At 43.7% G+C, this 19,370-nt stretch overlaps 1 protein-coding gene across 1 annotated transcript in view; it reads right to left on the reverse strand.

Moving 5' to 3' along the window:
* Positions 1-19,370, reverse strand: part of atad2b (ATPase family AAA domain containing 2B) — a 133,107-nt gene that overhangs the window by 52,589 nt on the left and 61,148 nt on the right. Inside the window, exon 24 of the mRNA XM_056295187.1 lies at positions 18,887-19,015. Coding sequence (XP_056151162.1) covers positions 18,887-19,015 — 129 coding nt within the window. The remainder of the gene's footprint in view (positions 1-18,886; positions 19,016-19,370) is intronic.

Here is a 19,370-nt window from a genome sequence, read left to right on the forward strand (position 1 = left end):
GTACTGACCACTGCATACTGGGAACGAACACACAACAAGACCTGCAGTTTTGGAGTTGCTCTGACCCAGTTGTCTAGCCATCACAATTTGGCCCTTGTCAAAGTCGCTCAGATCCTTATGCTTGCCCATTTTTCCTGTTTCCAACACATCAACTTCAAGAACTGACTGTTCATTTGCTGCCTAATATATCCCACCCCATGACAGGTGCCATTGTAATGAGATAATCAATGTTATTCACTAACTGTCAGTGGTCTGAATGTTTTCACTGATCTGTATATATTCGGTGGTAAAATCGCACTCAAAATGACTGTTAGATGATAATGTGTTAAACATTTGTGTTGTTATTGCAGGGAAAATTCTCTCAATCAGCTGAGCTTGACATCTGGGACTCCATGAGAAGCTCTTCTAAAAGTCCCTGGGGCAGCTTTTGTTTCACAAAGGTCAAGAAGTCAGGAAAAACCAATAAAATTAGAAAAAAAAATCCCAAGGTTAAGGTGAGTTTTAACAAGCATGAGCCAGGCGAGTCAAGTCAATTCTCTTGGTGGAGAGTTGATTAACATACAGTGATCAAAAGTAAACAGCTGAAATAAGATAGATGTCTGCCTCCAAAGTGTTCACTGCGATTTTATGGCTAATGAAACTCTCAAGCCAGTTGTCTCCTTCAAAAGGCTCACATCTTTCACCAAAAATGAAAGGTGAAGAGGACATCTGTTTGAGACACAGCAACTCACAGCCACTTGTCTGTAACAATGACCACAGAGAGGTGTGGTGGTGCTGCAAGAACAAAGGGAAGAGCTGGCTCATAAAGCAATAAAAACACCCTCTTTCCAGTATTTCTCCTTGGAATGCGCAATAGACAAAACGACCATCAATTGTGCGATGCCACAGAAAAGATGGGTTGGATGAATAACATGGTAAGCCATGTGGAGGTCTGAATTTCACACTGGTGTACCTGTGAATTATGCACCTGACTCAAACTCATGTGACATGGCCTAATGAGTTATAAGCTGGGAAAAAGGAAGAGAATGTATCTCATCTCCCCGCTTAATGGAGATATGGTGTTTAACCTGGCTGAGTACAACTCCAGGAGTAATTTGATATAATTAAAAACCCAGTCAGTGCACATTCCTGTTCTTATGGCAGCCTAATGTGATTCATGTCACTTAATGTGCAACTCAAACAGTCCCTGGAGATGTGAGCAAGCGTGTGTGCGTGTGTGTTTGTACATGCATGTGTGTTTTGGAAACGTGTTATGCACTATGGAACAATGTGGACATTATCTTCTCCATTATTCAGGGGAAGGAGACACAGTGGAGAACCCACTGATACCCCAGACACCACCATCAACAACCTCAGGCCGATTGTTCCTTTGCAATAATAACAGCAGCACAGCACATGTACTGTCAACCCAAATGTAAGCCATCAGGGGTTAAGGTTCATGTACTTTCTCTTCAGTTACCTCCTTCGTGCAGAATGGAGGCTAGTAATAATCAAAATTAGCCCACCTTTTGCTGTAACTTTACACCTTCACTACATTCCATTTGCACAAAGTAATACACTGTATATAGCTTAGGTTGAAAAAGGCAGGTGTTAACAGGACACAAACAGCAGTTTTGGTTCCATCAGGCAATGTTAACTAGAATACAAAATGCAATTTGAAACTCACAAACAAATCCATAAGTCATTCCAAGTAATCTAGCAACAGTGCATTGTGTTCGTGCAATTGTTCCAATCAATTAGAACTTATCAGAACCAGGCAGACAGAGAGAATACTCCCCATTAGGTTGTTTGGTATTTACTTGCTCCTGACGTTTACTGAAATTGACTAATCGGTTTCACTATGGTAAAAATAATTAAAGCGGAAGCCCCGGAGGACTTACTTGTTATTCTCTGCAGTATTACCCAACTGCTAAGAAGTTGGACTGCTTTTTAGTGTCTAGGAAAATCAGAGAAAAAAGAGACAGCTTGTTTATCATAGACAGCTCTGTGTCAGATCCATTTTAATTAGAATGGTTGGCCAGTCAAGACTTATTGAAAATCTAAGACCTGTCCACTACCCATGGCAGCTTCCAAATGTAATTTGTGAGATAGCCAAGATCCCTATACTGAAAACACACCCCCAAAACAATAAATATGTCATTCCTGTCTTGCCATCTCACTGATTACACAGACAGTCCATCAGCAGAAATTTCAAGAGTTTAGACACTGCATTAAACTTGTCTCAGTCAGATGCAAGTGTCAACATAATTGAAAAATCTGCTAAGCTTTGCGAGACTGACATCAGCAAAAGGAAAAAAGGATTAATTGCCTATAACTCAGTAGCGCTGGTTGAGCTGGACAACTGCACACTGGTGGTATTTTCTATGTCTATCCTTGCCCATTATGGCATCATTGTAAGTACCTGGGCCGATCCCATGAAAAGCCAGTAACTATAGATCATAATTGGGCACACTCAGCACTACTCTGTCTGTCTAAGTAGTCAAAGGCCTCATTCATTCTTTTTCTTCTTCCTTTCATCTCTTTGACATCCTCAGGCAGCACAGCTTGCCTTCATTCGGGATATAAGAAGGCAATGAGAAGTGACGCTCAATCACTCTTGTGCAGCTCATAAGCCAATTTCTGTCAGTGAGACACGTGAGCCATTTAAAACTATCTCTGTGCCTACATTAGTGTAATATACAAAAGATTAAAACCCTACAAGAACAATTGCCACCCCAACCTCACCAAAAGTCTACACTTAAACACATATCTATAGGACATACGACTAGGCTTGGCGATACACCAGGAATTAAGACCTGCAGAGACAAAGACTGAATCCTCTGAGAGCCACTCACACTGATGTCAGCTCATCTGCACCCTAAAACAATAAGCGGAAGCAAAAAGCTCATGGTTGATTTTACATTCATTTCACGCTTGGTGCCACAATGTTCCAGCAGGCATCTGTGCCCACAAAATGGCAGCTTATGCCGAAAGCTCACTGGCTCAGGGCTTTGCAGGGATTTCATTAGCGAACGCCACAGGGCGTCGCAGTATGCAACTCAAGATTGCTTTTGCATGGTTGCAGGGAAGCAGCTTGGGATGAATCTCTGTGTCCACTTCTAATAACTAATAATTACATTGCTTTCTGATTTCTAGGCAAGATGGTTCCTTTTATGCTGCCAATGACTGACATTTTCTAATTAGAGGCTGAGATGTTAGGAGCTAAGAACATGGGACAATTTAACACACCAGCTATCTCTCATATAAAGGTTGTGGTCAGTTCCCTTTCATTAAAAATGTAAATTGATCCCATCAAATAAGTACTAAACATCTGGCATGAAATTATTGAAAGATTCCTCAACAGACTGAATATAAGACTCTTATATGAGCAAAGAGCTTGAAAAAACAATGTTTTGCATTCTCTGAATGAAAGGCTCTAAAAGGGGGATATTCAATCAAGCACAGGATGCAGGAGTCAATCATCGTATTTGCTCATTTAACTTTCACTTACTGAGGAAAGGAAGGAAAGTGAGTGGGGCGGATGAGAAGATAAAACGACGTTAAGGAAAGGCAGGAAAGATGAAACATGGTATGAAATAGGGGAAAGAAATCCTGAAGAAAGACCAGATCAAAGGGCAAGCTTTCCATCTGCTTTCTTGGAGTTTTGCAAGGTGGTGAGCCTGAGGTCACATGGCCAAATCCAACTGACCAACTGGGGTTAAAAAATACTCACTCCCTTCTAAATTCTCTATTCACAGATGTGTTGTATCAAATGAGAAGAGCCTACAGCACTTTCTAAATGGATGCTGAGACAAACAACTGGTGTGCACCACTGCCCCAAAAACGACCATCAGGCCTGACCCAGTAGGTAAAACGCATAGTTAAGGCAACATATGGATTTTACATGCACTAGCATGTAAAATACACTGGCTGCTAGGTCAAATTTATCTTTTTTCATGTTTCTCATGTTGGGGAGTGAGATGGGGCTTTATTTAGTTAGAAAGGGTGGAAAGTAGGCCAAGAGAGGAAATTAAGTGAATGGAATTGGCTTTTATAGAGCAAAGAGTCGCACAGGGAAGCATGAGTCTAGGACAAACTCAGTGGAGGTTATATTCCCACTACACCTCTTCAATACCTACTGCAGCCAGCATAACAAGTCAGACTGTGCATCCATTTCTCCTTTTGTCCTAGCCCAAGATTCAGGTCATCCCTATATTCAAGAATCACTTCATTCAGAGGTTGCAAAACCAGGAGGTTTTGATATTGCTATTGAAAACGGCACAGTCCCTTTGAAACATTACGGGTCACTGACTTTGGAAACGTTGAGAAAAGCCACCCATTTGCTGTGATGTGAGATGCAAGGCAGGGGAGACGCAAGGCACAGCAGTGTCCCATCTATATGAATGCAGCCTGCTAGTCTGTAGCCTTGAGCATGCCATTGACTGACGTGGAGGACACATTATGCAGTTCCCTGTCGTCACTCTTCTCCCATATGCACACAGTTCAACAGCTGAATAAGGACAATCTTGTTGTCAAAGCACAATAAAAACCATACTAGTCAAATATGTCAGAACCACCTGAGTGAAGAAGTAATTTCCTGGAAAGTTGCAGAATACTGAAAAAGACATTGAACAAAATAACAATTAAATAACATTTTTGGGCGCTAACAATAGTAACCAAAAATATTCAGCATATATCCATCCATTATCTTAACCACTTATCCTGCTCTCAGGGTCGCAGGGATGCTGGAACCTATTCCAGCAGTCACTGGGCGGCAGGCAGGGAGACACCCTGGGCAGGCCGCCAGGCAACCCAGGGGTGACACACACACACACACACACACACACACACACACACACACACACACACACACACACACACACACACACACACACACACACCCATTCATTCCTAGGGACAAATTTAGTACGGCCGATTCACCTGACCTACATGTCTTTGGACTGTGGGAGGAAACCAGAGCTCCCAGAGGAAACCCACGCAGACACAGGGAGAACATGCAAACTCCACACAGCGGACGACCCGGGATGACCCACCAAGGCTGGACTACCACGGGGCTCGAACCCAGGACCTTCTTGCTGTGAGGCGACCGCGCTAACCACTGCGCTAACAATAGTAACCAAAAATATTCAGCATATATCCACCGATTCAAATTATACGCACCACTGGAGTGCCCCAGTGGCTCATCAGGTAGAGCACGTACTACATAAGGCTGAGTCCTTACCGCAGCGGCCTGGGTTTGAATCTGGCTCGGGCCCTTTGCTGCATGTCATCCCCACTCTGTCCACTGCCTTTCCTGTCTCTTTTGACTATCACTATCTAATAAAGGTGGAAAATGACAAAAAATAACCTTAAAATAAATAAATAAATAAATAAATAATACATACCATTCATTGTATGTATCAAATGCCCTTTACTTTGGAGCTTGGACCTATGCTTTTAAACCATTAATGTCCAAAGTAGAATTTTATAGTTTTGTTTAGAGCACTTACAGTACTAGCTGAGCAAAGCACAAATCCATTGAAATTTTTCAAAACAGTCATAGTATGAGGCTACAGCGCAAGTTTTTCTTTTTAAGTCGTTAGTCACAAGGGGTTACCAGTTTTTTTTATTTTCCACAAAACACCTCTAGAACGATAGGTTAGGAATTTCAGATCTTTATAATTTTTGATACATATGTAGTTTAGACTCTTACAATATAGATTCAAAAAGAAAAATTATAATCTGTTGCTTTTGACGTCCATTCAAGATGGCGCCATGGATGGCAGCCTCTGTACAGCCCTCTCTAGCACTTTCTTTGTTTTTGTTTGCTCTGTGTGTCCGGTTACTCAAACCTGATTACTTTTACTAGAGAAGAACTGCTTAACATTAGGCAGTCAACTCCAGATAGTTTTCACCAACCCAGAAAGTTGTTTGGCGATCCTATGTGGAGGAACAGCGGCACTCTCTGAGACATGGTGGCGACACAGACAGGGGAAGCATGCCAGTGAGGCTCCAACTGCAGGGATTTTGATCTACACTCCCAGTGATTCACCTGGCGAATTGCCACTTCATGTCCAACCAAACGGAGGAGCTGTCTCTCCTCAACAAGACGAACAAGGACTTTGCACATTCTGCTGCCCTTTGTTTCACTGAAACCTGGCTAAGTCAATCCACCCCGGACAGTGGATTACATCTACTGGGCTTCTGCCTACACCAAGCGGATCGTGTAATGGCGCTATTAGGGAAAGCGAAGGGCGGAGGAATTTGCTTTGACATAACAAAGGTTGGTGTACAGATGTGACAGTGGTAGGTAAATACTGCAACCTGAACTTGGGAGTCATGGTTCATAAACTGCAAGCCATTTTATCCATCGCAAGAGTTTCATCCTTCATCCTGACCGGTGTTTACATCCCACCCAAGCCAGCGTCAATGGGCACTGTAAACCCTGGCTGACCAGATTACCGGCTTGGAACAAAAACATGCAAGCTCACTTCTCATAATCTTTGGGGACTTGAACAGTACAAAATTAAACCACAGACTACCAAAATACAGACATTTTAACTGTCCCACCAGGGAAAATAACACACTGGACCACTGCTACACATTTCTTAAAGATGCATATTGCTCTGTCAGCCAGGCAGCTTTGGGGCATGCTGATCACTGCTCTGTTTATCTTATTCCAACCTACAGGCAGACATTAAAATCTGCAAAGCCTGTGGTTAAAACAGTAAAAAAAAATTGGACCAGCGAAGCAAGGCAGAACTGCAAGACTGTTTTGACTGCATCGATTGGAGTGTATTTGAAGCTGAAACTGGCAACCTGGAAGTTGAAACTGTGACATCTTACATCAGTTTCTGTGAAGACGTGTGTGCCTACAACAACCTTCTGTACTACTACTACTACTACTTTCGTCTGCTCCCGTTAGGGGTCGCCACAGCGGATCATCTGTTCCATTTCTTCCTGTCTTCTGCATCTTCCTCTGTCACACCAGCCACCTGCATATCTTCCCTCACCAAATCCATAAACCTCCTCTTTGGCCTTGCTCTTTTCCTCTCCCCTGGCAGCTCCATAATGACCTTCTGCACATACGACAGTAACAAGCCACGGTTCACAGCCTAACTAAGACAACTTCGGCAGGCCAAGCAGGATGCCTACAGTAGTGAGGATAGAGCCCTGTTCAAGCAGGCCAGAAATTCGTTGACCAAGATCAGAGTTGCTAAAAGAAGCTACACTGAAAAGCTGAAAAACAGCTTTTCAGCCAATGACCCTGCATCAGTGTGGAGGGGCCTGCAACACATCACAAACTACAGAGGACCATCCCCCAATGCTGAGGCAAACAAAGATGTGACTGACGACCTGAACGTCTTCTACTGCAGGTTTGAGAAGAACAAATCCACATCCCTCACCTACTCCAGCCCAATGACAATAGCCCCATCACACCTCTAACAACCCCCCTACTCTCCCCCCAATAATCGGGTTACACTCAAGATACGTGCAAAGAATGTGAGCCAGCTTTCCCAGAGACAGAAGACCAGTCTCGTTCAGAGCAGCAACAAGACAGGATAGGAACAGACTGCAGCGAACAGTAAGGACAGCAGAAAAAAATCATAGGTGCTCCCCTGCACCTATGATACTTGTACACCTCTAGAGCCTGGAAACGGGTGGGCAGAATCAGCACAGACCCCCAACACATAGGACACAGTCTGTTTGAACTCCTACCCTCTGGCAAGTGTTACAGAGCAATGTATACCAAAACGACCAGACATAGGAACAGTTTTTTCCAACAGGCCATCTCTCTCATGAACACTTAACAGCATGATGCAAGAATAGAGACTTATGTAAATATGACACTTTGTAAATAGCCCCCTCTGGTCAATATGTCTCACCTACATATCTATGATGTACACTACCTCTTTTTAAACCAGATGTGCAATACAACTACAATTGTAAATACCCATACAACTGCTGTATACTGGTTACAAATTGCTGTTATTGTTGTGGTTGTAATATAGGTATATATAATATGGTAAGTAGTTGTGTGGAGGATGGTAGGTGGATATATAGTGTATACTTTTGGTACATAAGATACTATAGTGTAATATAATGTAATCCAGGCACTGAGGATGCACAAGCCAGTGCATTCTTAGTGCCAGTCCCAAGCCCGCATAAATGGGGAGAGTTGTGTCTCAGGAAGGGCATCCGGCGTAAAACCTTTGCCAAATCAAATACGCGGATCATAAACCAGGTTTCCATACCGGATCGGCCGAGGCCTGGGTTACCAACGACTGCCACCTGTACTTTTGACCAACAGGGTGCCGGTGGAAACTATGCTACTGTTGGGAGAAGGAGAGGGGGAAGGCATGTCCAGAGGCAGTGGGAGAGGAGGAAGGGTAGGAGTGTGGAGGTGAATCGGAACTTTGAATGTTGGTACTATGGACTGGTAACGGGAGAGAGCTGGCTAATATGATGGAGAAAAGGAAGGTAAATATACTGTGTGTGCAAGAGACCAGGTGGAAAGGGAGTAAGGCTAGGAGCATCAGCGATGGGTTCAAACTCTTCCACCATGGTGCGGATAGGAGGAGAAACTGGGTAGGGGTAATCCTGAAGGAAGAGTATGTCAAGAGTGTGTTGGAGGTGAAGCATGTTGCACAGTGATGAGTAGGAAGCTGGAAAACAAATGTGTGATGAATGTTATCAGCACATACACCCTGCAAGTTGGGTGTGAGATGGAAGAGAAAGAAGAATTCTGGAGTGAGTTAGATGGAATGGTGGAAAGTGTACTCAAGTAGGAGAGAGTGGTGATTGGAGTGCACTTCAATGGGCATGTTGGTGAAGGGAACAGAGGTGACGGGCAGGTATGGTATCAAGGAGAGGAATGTGGAAGGACAGATGGTGGTGGATTTTGCAAAAAGGATGTTGTAGTAGTAGTAGTAGTAGTAGTAGTGGTAGTAGTGGTAGATAGTGTAATACAGGGTGAGTATATGGCTTTGTATATGGGCATGATGGGTTGTGGAGTTGTAGTATTGGTATAAGGTATAGTGTATGGGCAATATAGTATATACGCAATATGGTGTAATATATGGGTATAGGTTGTCGATTATTCATCCATCCATTATCCAAGCCACTTATCCCTATCGGGGTCGCGGGATGCTGGAACTATCACAAAACTCTGTATAGTAGTGACATACTTGCTGTCATACATGCTTACCTCCAATATCCTGTTTGTTGTTCCGTTTATTTCGTTTGTTTTTTGTTTTTTTTTGGCGAGTGTTGTATGCAAGTGCAAGAAGCTGCTGTGAGCCAGAGTCAAATTCCTCATGTACATATGCACACATGGCCAATTAAGTTGATTCTGGTTCCGATTCTTCTTGGTCCAGTATTGACATTGTGCAGACATTTGAGATATTTTGTATAATATTCCTGTGGGATTTTCAATATGAATAAAATGTCTGTTTTAAATCTTAATTGCTCACCCCAACTCAATATCTCTGACATTTTGTCTCCCTCTCAGGTCCCAATTAGGAAAGGGGTCTATTTTAGGCTTAGGACTTAGTTTTAGGGTTAGAATTAGGATTAGGCTAAGGACAGGCATGTAGTTATGATGGTTACAGGTTAGGGAATAAATGTAGTCAATTAGGGGTCCGCACAAGTATAGGGTGATGTGTGTGTGTGTGTGCACGCGCACCCATAAACCCCGTAGAAATGCATGGAAACCTGTGGTCATGGAGCTACATTTCTCATCATTTCTCCCTAAACGAGCATTGGAAAATCTTTTTTATAATTAATTCTTACTTGACTCTATCTGGTCATTAAGTGCAATAATTCTTTTGAACATGTGATCATAGGAACCTGTACTTCCACTAGTATTTTGTGAAAAATTATAAAATGAGTAACCCCACGTGACTAAATACAGTATGATTCAGAAATAGCTATATCTGAAAAACTACAAGGAGTTATAGCAAATGCTTGGTACCATTGGATTCAAAACAACTTCAATTTCAATAATATGTGTTTTGATCAAGTGTAAATCTGATATTTAGCATGTTAAATGAATGTTGAACTTTTTTTGCGTTTTTAAAAGAAAATCAAATTTGTCTACCAATTGAGGCATGATACATATGTGAAATCAAAAATTTTGATTTTGTCACATGTGGCCACATGTCGTGACAGTTTCCACCTCTAACAGAAAAAAAACTCTGTGGGGCTTTTCCTTAACATCCTAAATATAGTCGTTAGTCATTAAGGGGTTAATAAAAACAATATAAAGACTGGAGGGCCATGTTTTCAGGTGGTAAATTAAATTTGGAGCAGAGAAGTTCTTTGATGATGTGCCCCCCTGATATAACAGGGGAACAACTTTTACAAACTACTGCCTTTTTTGTCTTTACCCTGGAATAGCTCCATTCTGTTGACATATATGTTTACAATAGGCCATTCGAGCAGTCACTCACACAGCTCTAGAGAGATGCTCGGTGCATCGTATGATCTAAGCTAAGCAGGATGCAGAAAGAACCAATTGAAATATTTATATCAATTATTTTCTGTCGGAATTTCTGGCATTGCTCTATTGGCCAATACTGAAAAGACAGGCAAAAATTCAAAGTATCTCCAACCAAAATGTTAAGCAAAAATACCATTATCAAAAAGGGTTTACTTGCACATGCATTCTGTCCGGATTTGCAAAAAACCATTGGATAGAGCTGGTTGAAAACTGGCAGGAGAGCATTAGAAAGACTAAGGGGAGTAAATTATGAATCAAGGGAAGGCACTCTGTTTGAACTGGATCTTGGTGGTGATGCACTAAGAATGAACCCTGGGCCATGGCCCAGGTAATGGGCCCTGGGTTTAGCACTACCCCTGAGATGGAGTGACAGGGTGTGAGTGAATGAGAAATGTAGCAGGGGTGGGGTGGGTAGAGAAATAAGGCAGAGGAGAAAAATAGGACAAGTGTGCATGGAGGGAAGGAGAAAAGGAGGGAGGGAAAAAAGATAAAGATACATAAAGAAAGACAGAAAGAGACATAAATCCAACAGTGATGGCGCTATTCCTCCAGGCCAATGGGAAATGCATCCTCCTTCCGATTTTCATGTAGACCATGCGAGTATCTAGGTCTGCCCACTCAGGCTGACCTGGCTGGTGCAGTAGCTGGTCACCCCATCTTGCATTCAAGAACCAGGTTTAGCCACGGCTCCTGCTTTTAACAACTACGTCATGATTGCCCTTAGCCTACTTCAGAGAGCCTCTCGCATTTCTTCCCCTGCAGCCTCAAATAGTGCATCTCACCCCTGGACCTACCCTCCATTATATTAGTATGTCACAGGCTGGCCGCAGCTCTAGGCAAGAGGAGCAGGAGATGGAAGGAAATGGAAAGAGGGAAAAGATGGAAAGTGACTTAAAGATGGGGAGAGGGATGGATGTGGAGCTGTCAAACCCTAAAAAACAGCACGCCCCTGAATGCTTACAGATGGCCAACCAGCAACGTCTTGCCAGGGGGAATGACTGTGGGGTCCATTTGCCCTCTAGGTTTCCAAACAACTACACCAACACCGCCAAAATGACCTTGGTACAGAGAAGGTAACTGATTTAAAACTTCAGCTCTCCACTAACTTGCACAAAATTTGTCAATAAGCACCCTATCAGTCGCTCTTCTGTTCTATGTGAGGTCGTTTCATATCTCGAAACATTTACTTTGTGATCAGTTAGCCTAATTGGACTAAGGTAACCATCTTGCTGTAGAGCTCCAGGTGAGAATTGGTTGCCGATGTCACCAATTAATTACCACAGTTAGGGTAATTAATTAGGCCTCTGGAGCAGGCTGATAACGGTTCTCCCCAGAGTTGCTGAGTTAGTGGTCCGCATCTGTGACACTTGGCTCAACAGATAAAGACTAAAGCTAATGGCAGAATATACAAGCCTACTATCCCCTGTCACTCGTATACCCGTATGCACATGAGAGAGAAAAAAAAGGCTTTCTACATCTGGTTTATGCGAAAGCTATGACGGAAGAGATATTTTGATTCAGTGTATGGAAAGAATTTGGCACCAACTGGCCACAGTACATTTCAGCCAAGTAAGGCCTCAGTTTGAGCAGACTTGTGAATTTAACTGGAATGTGCCAATGACCAGTACAACCCCAGTTATTGGTGTCATAGAAAAAAAAAATGGTCAAACATAGGTCAAATGAGCCTGGGCTGGCAGTTAAGACTCAGACCTCCAAGCCAAAAAAAAGACAGGATAAAGCCTACTGTGCCTGTCTATCAGTCCAAGCCCCAACAGTCCACTCTGGATTGTATTAAGATGGCGAGAAAACGGCACTAAACCCATAATATCCCCTTCCAACCACATAGCTGCTTTTTCTTGGCCTAGCACAGCAAGATAAATAGCAGTGAGCCAGAGAATCAGACATACCCGGTATCTTACAGTATTTATGGTGGCCGACAGAGGTACTCATCTCTCAAGGGGGTGGCTTCTCCCTGGGAGAAGGAATGGTTTACCCACACAGTGGGATGCCTATTAGGGAAGCTCTCATGAGAAACAAGCTCCACCCTGTGTTGGATATGTGTACTACACTTCAAAAGCAAGGATTAGAGATTTCACACAGGCCCAAATTGTAGGGTTTTTTTTTCCAGCATAACATTTAAAGGTTGAGGCAGATGCAATATGTAAAATGGTCTTGTCTTGAACATCAAATTAAATCAGCACAGCATTGTAACATAAAATCTTCAGCCCCTCAAGGGAATAGCGTGTCACCTTCCCAGTAAGATGTATGGAATACAGATTCCTTCTTTCAGCTTTTTCCCTGTTTTTCAGGGGTCGCCACAGCAGATTTTACAGTTTCCGCCAGGACCCTGTGAGGGCACAGTGCCAATGACCGTTGTTCGATCTGGTATGGTCTTGTCAATCTGCATATTGATTTGGCAAAATTTTACGTCGGATGCCCTTCCTGACACAACCACTAACCCTATGGACGGGGGCACAGGTAAAGCGCTGGATGCCATCCCTGTATTCATGGACTTGCGCCCATGCCTGTCGCTATATGTATGGAATACAGAATTCACCAGAAATTAGAAACAGTTTGAACACAGGAATTCAATAGTTAGTAGGAATGGGAGAAAGAAAAAAAGATTCAGTTACGAATCTGATTTTTTTATTTGATGATCTTTATATCGCAACAATGACTCCAGAATCAATATTTTTAGTTGCCATATAGAGTCATGAAGTAGTTTGGCTATTTTATCAAGTCCAAATGGTGTAAAATGCCGAAAATAACGGGTTGAAACACATTCAACACTTACTAAGTTTCTATGAGCATGTGCTCAAACTACTAGTGAAATAAAGTGAAAACAAAGGTGAAGGATGATAACTAAGATATGAAACCAAACAGCAACCATCAGGTCTGAAAGTCCAATGTGAGTCAATTAGGGAATTCCCAACTTCTACCTTGAAACAAAGTCAATAAATTGTTTCGCTAATTTCGAGTCTGGCACACAGTGTGAGGGTGATGATTTCGAAAAACATTATTCTGTTAAGAAGATGTTAAGAATTTTAAAAAGTAGCATTTTGAGGGAGTTTCTGCCTCGATTACAGGTATACGTAAAGACCGTAGAGTTCCCACCCAAGCTCCACCATGTTGCCCAAATTTGGATTTTCTGGCTTCAACAACTGAGAAGACAATGGAAAGCATGGAGCTAAACTCAAGGCTTCAAAATGCCCCTACAGAAACCAATGGACGATGTCATAGGGGTTAGTCTATCTTTTTTATAGTCTATATATGAAACAATTCCACATATATTCAAAAGTGGGCAACATTTAGCCAGCTAGAAGCTAAAGGAACATTATGACCACGAAGTTGAAAACGTATCTAGGGCCCAGTGGGATTTATTATGGTAATATAACCAACATGCGGACACAGATGACTCAACACCAGCCAGAGAAAAACAGGAACATGGAGGAGAGTAAAAGAAGGGAACTTGTTGCTTTGCCTGACCAACAGACACTGCAAATGTGTTTATCCTGTATGCATGCATCGCAGATAATTTTTTTTCTTTAATGAAATCCATGAGCCTGTTGTTGTTATACTATAAATTCATATTCTGATACCTCAAACGGCACAATACACACTGTTAACTTACATGACACATCTGATCTGGCGGCACCCTATATGTCGAGTATGTTCTGATTATTCAGTAAAATATGACCTAAATTAAAAACTTTGAAAACAATACTTCTCTTATTCAACATCTTACTTGTGATATAGAATATAACTGAAAAGGGCGTCCAGGTAGCGTGGCGATCTATTCCGTTGCCTACCAACACGGGGATCACCAGTTCGAATCTCCGTGTTACCTTCAGCTTGGTCGGGCGTCCCTTCAGACACAATTGGCCGTGTCTGCGGGTGGGAAGCCGGATGTGGGTATGTGTCCTGGTCGCTGCACGAGCGCCTCCTGGTCGGTCGGGGCGCCTGTTCGGGGGGGAGGGGGAACTGGGGGGAATAGCGTGATCCTCCCATGCGCTACATCCCCCTGGTGAAACTCCTCACTGTCAGGTGAAAAGACACGGCTGGCGACTCCACATGTATGGGAGCAGGCATGTGGTAGTCTGCAGCCCTCCCCGGATCGGCAGAGGGAGTGGGGCAGCCACCAGCACAGCTCAGAAGAGTGGGGTAATTGGCCAAGTACAATTGGAGAGAAAATAAAAAAAGGGGGGGGGCGGAAAGAATATCACTGAAAATAATGATCAACTGCTTTTCATAGTTCAGTGTTACAAAAGCATCCAGAAATAGCAAAAAAAAAAAAGTAATATCAAATCACAATATTACAGAATCATAAATACATAAAGAATCATAAGTTATTGATTTGGCACCTTTAGATTCAAAGTAATATCATATCAGGTAGGGGTGGGCAATATGGCCAAAATCTTCTATCACGGTATATTATATATACATCAGGATGGCGGCGCGAATTCGTGTTCACAGCAGCCTCACCCCGTACCGTTATGGGAGGATGGCGGCGTGAATTCACGTTTGTGGCGGCCTCACCCAGTGCCGTCGATGCAGTGTCTTTGTCTTCGTCTAGGTTTTTGTCTTCATTTGTTCGCTGGGAGTGCTGGTGCTGGATCGGCTGTGACAGCTTGGTCTGCTGCGCTGTGGGCCCAGGGACCGCAGCCTTGCCAGGAGCTGCACCCAAGGAGGTGGCACCGGGGGCGGTCTGACATGGCGCAGAAATGGGGCAGGCTGGGCTAGCTGCTGGCCCATGCAGACCAGCAGTTCCGATGGCACTGAGGGCGGTCTGTCGGCGGCCTCACCTGGCGTTGACTGTGGTGTTTTTGATGTCATCGTGTGGCATACAGGGAGGTGTGTCGGGGGTGTCTGGCTGGGACAGCTGGCACTGGATCGGCTGGGAGGGCTTGGTCTGCTTCATCCGGATGCCACAGGGACGACGGTCTCTGCCTGGAGCTGCGCCCAAGGAGGAAACATAGGGAGCGGTCTGACAGGACGCGTAATCGGGGCAGGCTAGGCCAACTGCTAGCCCATGCAGACCGGCGGTTCCGAAAGTCATCCTGGCTGATGTTTGTTCCCTTGGACAGTGATTTTTTTTTTTTAATTTTTTTTTAGTTTGGATATACAGTGCATCCGGAAAGTATTCACACCCCTTCACTTTCCCCACATTTTGTTATGTTACAGCCTTATTCCAAAATGGATTAAATTCCCTTTTTTTCTCATCAATCTACACACAATACCCCATAATGACAAAGCGAAAAAGGTTTTGTAGAAATTTTTGCAAATTTATTAAAAATAAAAAACTAAAATATTGCATGTACATAAGTATTCACACCCTTTACTCAGTACTTGGTTGAGGCACCCTTGGCAGCGATCACAGCCTCAAGTCTTCTTGAGTACAAAGCTACAAGCTTGGCACACCTATATTTGGGGTATTTCTCCCATTCTTCTCAGCAGATCCTCTCGAGCTCTCTAAGGTTAGATGGGGAGCATCGCTGCACAGCTATTTTCAGGTCTTTCCAGAGGTGTTCAATGGGGTTCAAGTCTGGGTTTTGGCTGGGCCACTCAAGGACATTCACAGACTTGTCCCGAAGCCACTCCTTCGTTGTCTTGGCTGTGTGCTTAGGGTCGCTGTCGTGTTGAAAGGTAAACCTTTGCCCCAGTCTGAGGTCCTGAGCGCTCTGGAGCAGGTTTTCATCAAGGATCTCTCTGTACTTTGCTCCATTCATCTTTCCCTCGATCCTGACTAGTCTCCCAATTCCTGTCACTGAAAAACATCCCCACAGCATGATGCTGCCACCACCATGCTTCACTGTAGGGATGGTATTAGCAAGGTGATGAGAGGTGCCTGGTTTCCTCCAGACGTGACGTTTGGCATTCGGGCCAAAGAGTTCAATCTTGGTTTCATCAGACCGGAGAATCTTGTTTCTCATGGTCTGAGAGTCCTTTAGGTGCTTTCTGGCAAACTCCAAGCGGGCTGTCATGTATGTGCCTTTTACTGAGCAGAGGCTTCCGTCTGGCCACTCTACCATAAAGGCCTGATTGGTGGAGTGCTGCAGAGATGGTTGTCATTCTGGAAGGTTCTCACATCTCCACAGAGGAACGCTGGAGCTCTTTCAGAGTGACCATCGGGTTCTTGGTCACCTCCCTGACCAGGGCCCTTCTCCCCCGATTGCTCAGTTTGGCTGGGCGGCCAGCTCTAGGAAGAGTCCTGCTGGATCCAAACTTCTTCCATTTATGAATGATGGAGACCACTGTGCTCTTCGGGACCTTCAAAGCTGTAGAAATTTTTTTGTACCCTTCTCCAGATCTGTGCCTCGATACAATCCTGTCTCGGGGGTCCACAGACAATTCCTTTGACTTCATGGCTTGGTTTCTGCTCTGACATGCACTGTCAACAGTGGGACCTTATATAGAGAGGTGTGTGCCTTTCCAGATCATGTCCAATCAATTAAATTTACTAGAGGTGGACTCCAGTCAAGATGTAGAAACATCTCAAGGATGATCAGTGGAAACAGGATGAACCTGAGCTCAATTCTGAGTGTCATAGCAAAGGGTGTGAATACTTATGTCCATGCAATATTTCAGTTTTTTATTTTTAATAAATTTGCAAAAATTTCTACAAAACCTTTTTCACTTTGTCTTTATGGGGTATTGTGTGTAGATTGATGAAAAAAAAAAGGAATTTAATCCATTTTGGAATAAGGCTGTAACATAACAAAATGTGGGGAAAGTGAAGGGGTGTGAATACTTTCTGGATGCACTGTATGTGTTAGTTTGAATATGTGTGTTCTTGCAGTTCTTGAATGTATTTTTGTCTGTATGCTGCACTGCTGTGGGCTGGGGGAAATGGCATTTCGTTTAATTTCATGTGCGCAAGTATATGAGGTGAAATGACAAAGTGTTCTTGATTCCTGATATATCATGTTCTGTAAATAGTTTAAAAAAACTATACCGTACTTCATTACATTTGATTTCCTTCTTGTTTTATTTAGAATTTCCATACAAATAAAAACAACTGCCTCATATGAGACAACACCTGAGTTAAAAACAAGACTCATTTTCAGACAAAACACTAGTTTTTTGTTCAGCGTAGGATTTTCTAAATCCAAACCATGTCCACACGACCGAAGTCGCACCCCTTTTTTGTAACAAGTTCTTCTCCCTCATCTTGGGTTGACTGGGATGCCTCCTCCTCCTGCTCTGTATTTACAATTTCACTCTCCTCCTCCATGTTTCTTTGTCACTTTCATGTCTTCTTCTTGAGTTTTATGGCGGTTGTCAAACAACGTTATGGTGCATTACCAACACCAACTCGTATGGAGTGTGCGCTGCTGCCAAAATCACATGAACCAGCTCTTGCGGTTGAAACAGTATTGCCAAATCTCCACCAGTGGACACATTTCTATCATCGCACGATTTACACCGCCATATCACCCAACCCTAATATTAGGAGGTCCCTACCGATTCCCATCCCTGATTAATAGTTGCCATGGGTCCATATTTTCTCAAAGGGTAAGATCCACAGGAACACATGCCCTAAATCACAAGCTCTGTGCTCATTGTGACATATGACATGACTGTCGAGGGCTCCTCTTGCCCTTCTAGCTAATGCCTGGCCTAGCCTCCCCCTCCGAATTTCATCCAGGTGGAAGCTTCAGGGAACCGATCCAGTTACACACACAACCTGCATATATCTGTCTTGTTCAGGTAACAACCTCATTTGTCTGCCCCCTGCCCACACCCAGGTATCCCTTCACCCCAAGGCACCTGCCACTTGCTGTGGGTGGGCATGTAATTGCTCCGTGGCATGGTCATGCTCCAAGTAGGGAGGAGAGATGAGTCTCTCTAATGAGGCTGCCCACTGCGCTGCTTCTCTGCTGCTGAGACACAAGTGTGTGTGCCTATGTGTGTTTCTGCTCACATGTATATTCAGCCAGAGTGTGCAGGCATCACACATCTGGAATTCGGCTGTAATACATTGCAGCAGCTCACTGCCGAGAGACAAACACAGCAAGATGGAGAAGGGAAAAAAATGCACTAGTACGTGTGTATTAATGTGTGTGCATATTGTGGATGTAACTCAGCAGGGTGGCCAAACTGTGATCAGCTAAAGGTGCTCTGCTCTAAATACTCAACTCATGCCATTGGGCAACTGACTCAATGGGAATGACTCACATTTATTTTTCATTCTAAGGCAAACTCATTTCTAGCTTCTACACAAACTGTCAGACTGTGGGGTGGTGGGGGCATTTGTCCCATTAATAAATGCATATTCTCTCGGGGGTTTTCCAAAGACCAAAACATGAATTGGTGGTTTTTGCATTGCTAGTTTCAGAGATGCACAAAAAGGGTGAGATACTATGTTATCTGGTCAGTCGCTCTGTGTGTGTGTGTGTGTATACTCACTAGTGTTGCACTGTTTGTCGGTGGCCTCGCCCTGAGTACTGCTCCCTGCCTGCTCCTCTCCTGTGGCAGGGTTCTTTCTGGCTGTCAAGGCGCCTGGTGCTGTAGTCGGCTGGGCTGGCGTCTGGAAGTCTGCAGACACCACAGAGGATCAGTTACCGACAATGCTCGTGCATTGTGTGCACTTGTGTCCATGTGGGAAAATACCTATTGAATATACTGTTGGCAAGGGGGAAACTGGGTATAGGCACATCTGTCTAAACAGCAACAGACAAAGAGGGCACTCTAAAAGATAATAGGCCAACAAAGATGGGCAAGAGGATTGTGGTTGGATACCACATACCGTTCAGCAGAAATACTAATGCAGGGAGCACCTTGGCAAGTCCTTCAAAACTGTCCTCAAGGACTCTTGGAGCACTGTGAGCGTGTCCTTGACAAGTTCCAAATGTCTGAGTGTTTGCAAGCAACAGACAGTTAATAAATGAAT

The sequence above is a fragment of the Lampris incognitus genome, chromosome 15 (genome assembly GCF_029633865.1).
Source record: "Lampris incognitus isolate fLamInc1 chromosome 15, fLamInc1.hap2, whole genome shotgun sequence".
Classification (NCBI taxonomy): domain Eukaryota; kingdom Metazoa; phylum Chordata; class Actinopteri; order Lampriformes; family Lampridae; genus Lampris; species Lampris incognitus.